An 11,828-nucleotide genomic window follows, 5' to 3' on the forward strand; every position below is an offset into this window, starting at 1 on the left:
TATCACAGTGTGTACATATACATGTGTCTTTATCTTATATCTGTAGGTATAATCAGATCTCATTACTGTATCACATTGTGTACATATACATGTGTCTTTATCTTATATCTGTAGGTATAATCAGATCTCATTACTTTATCACATTGTGTACATATACATGTGTCTTTATCTTATATCTGTAGGTATAATCAGACCTCATTACTTTATCACATTGTGTACATATACAGGCTTCTTTATCTTATATCTGTAGGTATAATCAGATCTCATTACTGTATCACATTATGTACATATACATGTGTCTTTATCTTATATCTGTAGGTACAATCAGATCTCATTACTGTATCACATTGTGTACATATACATGTCTTTATCTTATATCTATAGGTATAATCAGATCTCATTACCGTATCACATTGTGTACATATACATGTGTCTTTATCTTATATCTGTAAGTACAATCAGATCTCATTACTGTATCACATTGTGTACATATACATGTGTCTTTATCTTATATCTGTAGGTACAATCAGATCTCATTACTGTATCACATTGTGTACATATACATGTGTCTTTATCTTATATCTGTAGGTATAATCAGATCTCATTACTGTATCACATTGTGTACATATACAGGCTTCTTTATCTTATATCTGTAGGTATAATCAGATCTCATTACTGTATCACATTGTGTATATATACATGTGTCTATCTTATATCTGTAGGTATAATCTGATCTCATTACTTTATCACACTGTGTGCATATACATGTGTCTATCTTATCTCTGTAGGTATAATCAGATCGCATTACTTTATCACATTGTGTACATATACATGTGTCTGTATCTTATATATGTAGGTATAATCAGATCTCATTACTGTATCACATTGTATACATATACATGTCTTTATCTTATATCTGTAGGTATAATCAGATCTTATTACTTTATCACATTGTGTACATATACATGTGTCTTTATCTTATATCTGTAGGTATAATCAGATCTCATTACTGTATCACATTGTGTACATATACAGGCTTCTTTATCTTATATCTGTAGGTATAATCAGATCTCATTACTGTATCACATTATGTACATATACATGTGTCTGTATCTTATATCTGTAGGTATAATCAGATCTCATTACTGGATCACATTGTGTATATATACATGTGTCTATCTTATCTCTGTAGGTATAATCAGATCGCATTACTTTATCACATTGTGTACATATACATGTGTCTGTATCTTATATATGTAGGTATAATCAGATCTCATTACTGTATCACATTGTATACATATACATGTCTTTATCTTATATCTGTAGGTATAATCAGATCTCATTACTTTATCACATTGTGTACATATACATGTCTTTATCTTATATCTGTAGGTATAATCAGATCTCATTACTTTATCACATTGTGTACATATACATGTGTCTGTATCTTATATATGTAGGTATAATCAGATCTCATTACTGTATCACATTGTATACATATACATGTCTTTATCTTATATCTGTAGGTATAATCAGATCTCATTACTTTATCACATTGTGTACATATACATGTCTTTATCTTATATCTGTAGGTATAATCAGATCTCATTACTTTATCACATTGTGTACATATACATGTCTTTATCTTATATCTGTAGGTATAATCAGATCTCATTACTGTATCACATTGTATACATATACATGTCTTTATCTTATATCTGTAGGTATAATCAGATCTCATTACTTTATCACATTGTGTACATATACATGTCTTTATCTTATATCTGTAGGTATAATCAGATCTCATTACTTTATCACATTGTGTACATATACATGTGTCTTTATCTTACATCTGTAGGTATAATCAGATCTCATTACTTTATCACATTGTGTACATATACATGTGTCTGTATCTTATATCTGTAGGTATAATCAGATCTTATTACTTTATCACATTGTGTACATATACATGTGTCATTATCTTATAGCTGTAGGTATAATCAGATCTCATTACTGTATCACATTGTGTACATATACATGTGTCTTTATCTTATATCTGTAGGTATAATCAGGTCTCATTACTTTATCACACTGTGTACATATAAATGCTTCTGTATCTTATATCTGTAGGTATAATCAGATCTCATTACCGTATCACATTGTGTACATATACATGTGACTTTATCTTATATCTGTAGGTATAATCAGATCTCATTACTGTATCACATTGTGCACATATACATTTGTCTATCTTATATCTGTAGGTATAATCAGATCTCATTACTGTATCACATTGTGTACATATACATGTGTCTTTATCTTATATCTGTAGGTACAATCAGATATCATTACTTTATCACATTGTGTACATATACATGTGTCTTTATCTTATATCTGACTGTAGGTATAATCAGATCTCATTACTTTATCACATTGTGCACATATACATTTGTCTATCTTATATCTGTAGGTATAATCAGATCTCATTACTGTATCACATTGTGTACATATACATGTGTCTTTATCTTATATCTGTAGGTACAATCAGATATCATTACTTTATCACATTGTGTACATATACATGTGTCTTTATCTTATATCTGACTGTAGGTATAATCTGATCTCATTACTTTATCGCACTGTGTACATATACATGTGTCTATCTTATATCTATAGGTATAATCTGATCTCATTACTTTATCACACTGTGTACATATACATGTGTCTTTATCTTATATCTGTAGGTATAATCAGATCTCATTACTTTATCACATTGTGTACATATACATGTGTCTTTATCTTATATCTGTAGGTATAATCAGATCTCACTACTTTATCACAGTGTGTACATATACATGTCTTTATCTTATATATGTAGGTATAATCAGATCTCATTACTGTATCACATTGTGTACATATACATGTGTCTTTATCTTATATCTGTAGGTATAATCAGATCTCATTACTTTATCACACTGTGTACATATACATGTGTCTTTATCTTATATCTGTAGGTGTAATCAGATCTCATTACTGTATCACATTGTGTACATATACATGTGTCTTTATCTTATATCTGTAGGTATAATCAGATCTCATTACTGTATCACATTGTGTACATCTACATGTGTCTTTATCTTATATCTGTAGGCATAATCAGATCTCATTACTGTATCACATTGTGTACATATACATGTGTCTTTATCTTATATCTGTAGGTATAATCAGATATCATTACTTTATCACATTGTGTACATATACATGTCTTTATCTTATATCTATAGGTATAATCAGATCTCACTACTTTATCACATTGTGTACATATACAGGCTTCTTTATCTTATATCTGTAGGTATAATCAGATCTCATTACTTTATCACATTGTGTACATATACATGTGTCATTATCTTATATCTGTAGGTATAATCTGATCTCATTACTTTATCACACTGTGTACATATACATGTGTCATTATCTTATATCTGTAGGTATAATCTGATCTCATTACTTTATCACATTGTGTATATATACATGTGTCTTTATCTTATATCTGTAGGTATAATCAGATCTCATTACTTTATCACACTGTGTACATATACATGTGTCTTTATCTTATATCTGTAGGTATAATCAGATCTCATTACTTTATCACATTGTGTACATATACATGTGTCTGTATCTTATATCTGTAGGTATAATCAGATCTCATTACTTTATCACATTGTGTACATATACATGTGTCTTTATCTTATATCTATAGGTATAATCAGATCTCATTACTTTATCACATTGTGTACATATACATGTGTCTGTATCTTATATCTGTAGGTATAATCAGATCTCATTACTGTATCACATTGTGTACATATACATGCGTCTTTATCTTATATCTGTAGGTATAATCTGATCTCATTACTTTATCACACTGTGTACATATACATGTGTCTATCTTATATCTGTAGGTATAATCAGATCTCATTACTTTATCACATTGTGTACATATACATGTGTCTGTATCTTATATCTGTAGGTATAATCAGATCTCATTACTGTATCACATTGTGTACATATACATGCGTCTTTATCTTATATCTATAGGTATAATCTGATCTCATTACTTTATCACACTGTGTACATATACATGTGTCTTTATCTTATATCTGTAGGTATAATCAGATCTCATTACTGTATCACATTGTGTATATATACATGTGTCTTTATCTTATATCTGTAGGTATAATCAGATCTCATTACTTGATCACATTGTGTACATATACATGTGTCTTTATCTTATATCTGTAGGTATAATCAGATCTCATTACTGTATCACATTGTGTACATATACGTGTCCTTATCTTATATCAGTAGGTATAATCAGATCTCATTACTGTATCACATTGTGTACATATACATGTCTTTATCTTATATCAGTAGGTATAATCAGATCTCATTACTGTATCACATTGTGTACATATACATGTCTTTATCTTATATCTGTAGGTATAATCAGATCTCACTACTTTATCACAGTGTGTACATATACATGTCTTTATCTTATATCTGTAGGTATAATCAGATCTCATTACTGTATCACATTGTGTACATATACATGTGTCTTTATCTTATATCTGTAGGTATAATCAGATCTCATTACTTTATCACACTGTGTACATATACATGTGTCTTTATCTTATATCTGTAGGTGTAATCAGATCTCATTACTGTATCACATTGTGTACATATAGATGTGTCTTTATCTTATATCTGTAGGTATAATCAGATCTCATTACTGTATCACATTGTGTACATATACATGTGTCCTTATCTTATATCTGTAGGTATAATCAGATCTCATTACTGTATCACATTGTGTACATATACATGTGTCTTTATCTTATATCTGTAGGTATAATCAGATCTCATTACTTTATCACATTGTGTACATATACAACATGTGTCTTTATCTTATATCTGTAGGTATAATCAGATCTCATTACTTTATCACATTGTGTACATATACATGTGTCTTTATCTTATATCTGTAGGTATAATCAGATCTCACTACTTTATCACAGTGTGTACATATACATGTCTTTATCTTATATCTGTAGGTATAATCAGATCTCATTACTGTATCACATTGTGTACATATACATGTGTCTTTATCTTATATCTGTAGGTATAATCAGATCTCATTACTTTATCACACTGTGTACATATACATGTGTCTTTATCTTATATCTGTAGGTGTAATCAGATCTCATTACTGTATCACATTGTGTACATATACATGTGTCTTTATCTTATATCTGTAGGTATAATCAGATCTCATTACTGTATCACACTGTGTACATATACATGTGTCTTTATCTTATATCTGTAGTTATAATCAGATATCATTACTTTATCACATTGTGTACATATACATGTGTCTGTATCTTATATCTGTAGGTATAATCAGATCTCATTACTTTATCACATTGTGTACATATACATGTGTCATTATCTTATATCTGTAGGTATAATCTGATCTCATTACTTTATCACACTGTGTACATATACATGTGTCATTATCTTATATCTGTAGGTATAATCTGATCTCATTACTTTATCACATTGTGTATATATACATGTGTCTTTATCTTATATCTGTAGGTATAATCAGATCTCATTACTTTATCACACTGTGTACATATACATGTGTCTTTATCTTATATCTGTAGGTATAATCAGATCTCATTACTTTATCACATTGTGTACATATACATGTGTCTGTATCTTATATCTGTAGGTATAATCAGATCTCATTACTTTATCACATTGTGTACATATACATGCGTCTTTATCTTATATCTGTAGGTATAATCTGATCTCATTACTTTATCACACTGTGTACATATACATGTGTCTTTATCTTATATCTGTAGGTATAATCAGATCTCATTACTTTATCACATTGTGTACATATACATGTGTCTGTATCTTATATCTGTAGGTATAATCAGATCTCATTACTGTATCACATTGTGTACATATACATGCGTCTTTATCTTATATCTGTAGGTATAATCTGATCTCATTACTTTATCACACTGTGTACATATACATGTGTCTTTATCTTATATCTGTAGGTATAATCAGATCTCATTACTTTATCACATTGTGTACATATACATGTGTCTGTATCTTATATCTGTAGGTATAATCAGATCTCATTACTGTATCACATTGTGTACATATACATGCGTCTTTATCTTATATCTATAGGTATAATCTGATCTCATTACTTTATCACACTGTGTACATATACATGTGTCTTTATCTTATATCTGTAGGTATAATCAGATCTCATTACTGTATCACATTGTGTATATATACATGTGTCTATCTTATATCTGTAGGTATAATCAGATCTCATTACTTGATCACATTGTGTACATATACATGTGTCTTTATCTTATATCTGTAGGTATAATCAGATCTCATTACTTTATCACATTGTGTACATATACATGTGTCTTTATCTTATATCTGTAGGTATAATCAGATCGCATTACTTTATCACATTATGTACATATACATGTGTCTTTATCTTATATCTGTAGGTATAATCAGATCTCATTACTTGATCACATTGTGTACATATACATGTGTCTTTATCTTATATCTGTAGGTATAATCAGATCTCATTACTGTATCACATTGTGTACATATACGTGTCCTTATCTTATATCAGTAGGTATAATCAGATCTCATTACTGTATCACATTGTGTACATATACATGTCTTTATCTTATATCTGTAGGTATAATCAGATCTCATTACTTTATCACATTGTGTACATATACATGTGTCTTTATCTTATATCTGTAGGTATAATCAGATCTCATTACTGTATCACATTGTGTATATATACATGTGTCTATCTTATATCTGTAGGTATAATCAGATCTCATTACTTGATCACATTGTGTACATATACATGTCTTTATCTTATATCTGTAGGTATAATCAGATCTCATTACTGTATCACATTGTGTATATATACATGTGTCTATCTTATATCTGTAGGTATAATCAGATCTCATTACTTGATCACATTGTGTACATATACATGTGTCCGTATCTTATATCTGAAGGTATAATCAGATCTCATTACTTGATCACATTGTGTACATATACATGTGTCTTTATCTTATATCTGTAGGTATAATCAGATCTCATTACTGTATCACATTGTGTACATATACGTGTCCTTATCTTATATCAGTAGGTATAATCAGATCTCATTACTGTATCACATTGTGTACATATACATGTGTCTGTATCTTATATTTGTAGGTATAATCAGATCTCATTACTTTATCACACTGTGTACATATACATGCTTCTTTATCTTATATCTGTAGGTATAATCAGATCTCATTACTGTATCACATTGTGTACATATACATGTGTCTTTATCTTATATCTTTAGGTATAATCATATCTTATTACTGTATCACATTGTGTACATATACATGTGTCTTTATCTTATATCTGTAGGTATAATCAGATCTCATTACTGTATCACATTGTGTACATATACGTTTCCTTATCTTATATCTGTAGGTATAATCTGATCTCATTACTGTATCACATTGTGTACATATACGTGTCCTTATCTTATATCAGTAGGTATAATCAGATCTCATTACTTTATCACATTGTGTACATATACATGTGTCTTTATCTTATATCTGTAGGTATAATCAGATCTCATTACTTTATCACATTGTGTACATATACATGTGTCTTTATCTTATATCTGTAGGTGTAATCAGATTTAATTTCTTTATCACATTGTGTACATATACCTGCTTCTTTATCTTATATCTGTAGGTATAATCACGTCTCATTACTTTATCACATTGTGTACATATACAGGCTTCTTTATCTTATATTTTTCATAAACCAAAACCATATTTTAAAATATAGATAATCCCTTTATTACCCATTCACCAGTTTTGCATAACCAACAGTTTTTATATACTTTTTACCTCTGTGATTATCTTGTATCTAAGCCTCTGCAAACTGCCCCTTTATTTCAGTTCTTTTGACAGACTTGCAGTTTAGCCAATCAGTGCTGGTTCCCAGGTAACTTCATGCGCATGAGCACAGTGTTATCTATATGAAACACATCAACTAATGCCCTCTAGTGGTGAAAAACTTAAAATGCATTAATGCATTTTCTACCATAAACTAGTTTTATGGCCTGGGAATGCAATTTTTTGTCATACACATATGATCTGTGTCTGTGCAAAGGATAAGGAGCTCATCAACAAAGGAAAACACATACACATTAATTACACAATAATATACAATGAGAACTGATATCTAGGTTTATTTTTTATTGGACTAGGGTATATTTTAAAGTGTTGTGTTACATATATGTGCAATTATCCATATTTAAATTATAGCTTTCTCACTATTAAAAAAATAATAATATGATTATGCTGCTTCTCACCTCACTAGTAGTCTGATCTCCTGATATCGCTGACAACTTTGGTCGTCCTCTTGGTCGTTTAGACAGACTGGGACGCCCTCTCTTACGTATCCCAGTGCGCTCTATTTTCTATTAATAATAAAAAAAAAAGTAAAACAAACCGAAAAAAAAAAATGGATTTACTTTTTAAAATTTGGATTTTTTTTTTAATACTAAATGTACTTAAAAGGGACATTAAACACTTTGATATGGTAATATAAAATGATAAATTGTGGCCAATTAGGGACAGTTATAAATAGGTCACTAGAGTGTGCAGCCAATGGCTGTGTGGAATATAACGGTGTTCTGAAGTTCCATTTCTAACAGGAACTGAAGTTTTTTTTATATATACAATTTATTATATCTCAGTGTTTAATGTCCCTTTAAAGGGACATTATACACCCAAAAAAACATGGGCTATTTAAATGAAGCATACAAATTTAAAGTTTGTCATTGACATGTATTATCAATTTTGCTGCTAAAGCCTTCTAAAAATGATGAGAACGTTTGAAGTGATGTCACTACATATGAATACGTCCGTAATATGAATAGGCTACAGAGCAAGCATTTTCCCCACACTCCCTAGCTAGTACAAGCCCTGCAGGGACAGCTGTGAGCGCTATGTGTGATTCATAGGGATAATAAAAGGCTCCCTCCTATATCTATCAGACTGAAATCACTTGCCAGGGGCCATGTAGTCAGACAGTGTGTGGAGGGGGTTAACTGCCGTGTTTTTTATCGATTAGGGCTACTGAAATCCCCATTTGATTCCCGGGTTGGAATTTTGCTGGGGTGTGCTATGTATTGCTCTAATCAGAACACAGACTTGTATAATTAACTCTACATGACGACGGTACCGGTCTCATCGCTTCAGCGTGTTCTTTGTGCCTAGGCAGAGGTTTTCTTTGCGCTTTTATTTGTTTATCTTCAGAGGAATCTTAGTAAGGTGGCCGGTATTTGCAGAGGCCTGCTCCTCCGATGATTGCGGCAACTTGCTTCATGGACTCCGGAATCAGAAGGGGGTAAGACTCGTACACCAGTGCGGTATAGGACTATGTGTGCTATACAGATCCCAGGGGTCCCTGCAAGGCTTGCACATTCCTCTGCTTTGTCTGCAGCATCTCCCTAAGCAGGTTGTCTGCTCTCACTAGGTGGGAGATCGGTTGCACCGCTATTAATCAGGTGGGGTTTGCTAGCCTGCTTTTTACAGTTATGCTACATCATTTTCAAGTGATTTAGCATAAAAATATTATGTCAGTTTAACACTTTTGAAAACCTGAAAGGGACATGAAACCCCAGATTATTTCTTTCATGATTCAGAATGGAGCATGCAATTTTAATCAACTTTCCAGTTTACCTTTGTTAGATAATTTGCTTTGTTCTCTTGGTATCCTTTGTTAAACAGCATACATATGTAGGCGCAGGAACAGCAATGCATTACTGGGAGCTAGCTGCAGATTGGTGGCTGTACATATATGCCTGTTTTTATTGGCTTGCTTGATGTATTCAGCTAGTTTCCAGTAGTGCATTGCTGCTCTTTCAAAAAAGGATACCAAGAGAATGAAGCAAATTCGATAATAGAAGTAAATTGGAAAGTGGTTTAAAATTGTATGTTCTACCTGAATCTTGACAGAAACATTTTGGCTTTCGTGTCCCTTTAACTTTTACCACTTGCAAATGTGCATTTAAATTTACGGTAAATGCTATACAAACTCCACTACCTAAATAGAATTTGTGTGCTTAGTCCCACTGTGGTCCACAGTATGTGGGTTGGACAACCTTTTTAAAATGCTATTGTCAGGTACTTCAACTAAAGGTACAAAAACCTGGTGACCGCAACACATTATCTCACCTTTTTGATTGACTGAATTTTGTTTAAACTTCCTTTTGGTCTCCCTCTTCCTTTTTTCGGAGTGACTATACAATTGGGGTCTACGATTTTTTTTGGCCTCCCTCGTCCCCTCTTCTCCTCCCCAGATGCTTCTTGCTGCAGTGCCTAGGGTAGAAAAGGAAACAAACATTATATCCAGTGAAAACAAATATTTTTACAGGAGCCACTATTAAGTATTTCATACCTCCCAAAAAAAAATAATGAATTTGTTTCTTCCAGGATTGGGTTGAAAGGGACAAGTTTTGTCTGCTGAGAGCAAGCTCTTAGATCTGGGGCTGGAGTCAAATAAACTTGGAGCTTGGAGTCTGGGTGGTACAGGGGTGGGGCCAATTTATTTGGGACAAGATGTAGACGTTTCAGGTGGTGGGGTCAATTTACCTGGGGCAGGATCTGGGAGATTGAAGGGGTGGGTCCAAGTTATCCTGTGTAAGGTCTGTTGATTCCTAAGTAGGGTTTAGGTAGGCCAAGGTTGACCAGAATACCAAGGAGGAGTTGAGGACAGTGGGGCTGGGCTGCCAATTCATGATGATCCTACAAACTATAGGATAATTGGGAGCTCTTCTCTAAAGTGATATCACTGGATCGTTATACTCCAGGACAATAGTAGCTTCGGGTCTTACTTTCAGAGCAGACCTTGATGGATTCTTGTTGAGGCTTCCTTTGGGTCTACCTCTTGGGCGTTTTTGTTCGTTCTCTCTGTCGGGCTGAGCTGCAGCCTGGAGTAAAAAACCCACACAAGTTGGAATTATTAGTTATAACACGGCTCCCTCTGTTTATATCTGTGCCTATACTAATGCTTCTATTACAATGTTATGCTGGCCCAATAGGATGAACTTTTTTTTCCCCTTCATCTTAAACCATCTGTGAAATCGTTAAATCTGTGCCTATAGTAATGCTTCTATTACAATATTATACCGGCCCACTTGGATGAACTTTTTTTTTTTTAAATGACCATTCAAATGAACATCCAATCAGTGTGTGTGTCATATGACTCTTAAAGTCCAGTTCTTTGAAATCCCTTAGGAAGCCTATGTAGAGAGTATGTGGGACTGCTCTCTATGTCACAGCCCAGCCAAAAAAAAAAGAAAAAAACAGAAGATACCAAGTAGGATTATAAAATTTATATACACTTAAAAAAAATAAAAAAATATGTGGATTTGCTTGCACACTAATATATTTTTCATTGCAACATTCTTAAAAGGGACATGAAACCCCATATTTTTCTTTTACGATTCAGATAAATTATACATTTTTTTTTATTTCTTATGAATTTTGCTTTATTCTCTTGGTATCTTTTACTGAAGAAGCAGCAATGCACTTCTGGAAACTAGGTGAACACACATGTAAGCCATTGAAAATGGGCATAAAAGTTCAGACACCAATCAGCAGATAGTTCCCAGCACCTGAGCCTAT

General features: G+C 32.2%; 1 protein-coding gene across 2 annotated transcripts in view; it reads right to left on the bottom strand.

Moving 5' to 3' along the window:
• LOC128667040 (uncharacterized) overlaps positions 1–11,828 on the bottom strand; it is a 75,307-nt gene that overhangs the window by 41,013 nt on the left and 22,466 nt on the right. Inside the window, exons 4-6 of one of the 2 annotated variants that reach the window (XM_053721904.1) lie at positions 11,036–11,131; positions 10,377–10,520; positions 8,507–8,614 (exon numbers count right to left, since the gene is read on the bottom strand). In XM_053721904.1, the coding sequence (XP_053577879.1) occupies positions 8,507–8,614; positions 10,377–10,520; positions 11,036–11,131 (348 nt within the window). The remainder of the gene's footprint in view (positions 1–8,506; positions 8,615–10,376; positions 10,521–11,035; positions 11,132–11,828) is intronic. The other variant, XM_053721905.1, reaches the window with a different exon arrangement.

Source organism: Bombina bombina, chromosome 7 (assembly GCF_027579735.1).
Source record: "Bombina bombina isolate aBomBom1 chromosome 7, aBomBom1.pri, whole genome shotgun sequence".
In the NCBI taxonomy this organism is placed as follows: Eukaryota; Metazoa; Chordata; class Amphibia; order Anura; family Bombinatoridae; genus Bombina; species Bombina bombina.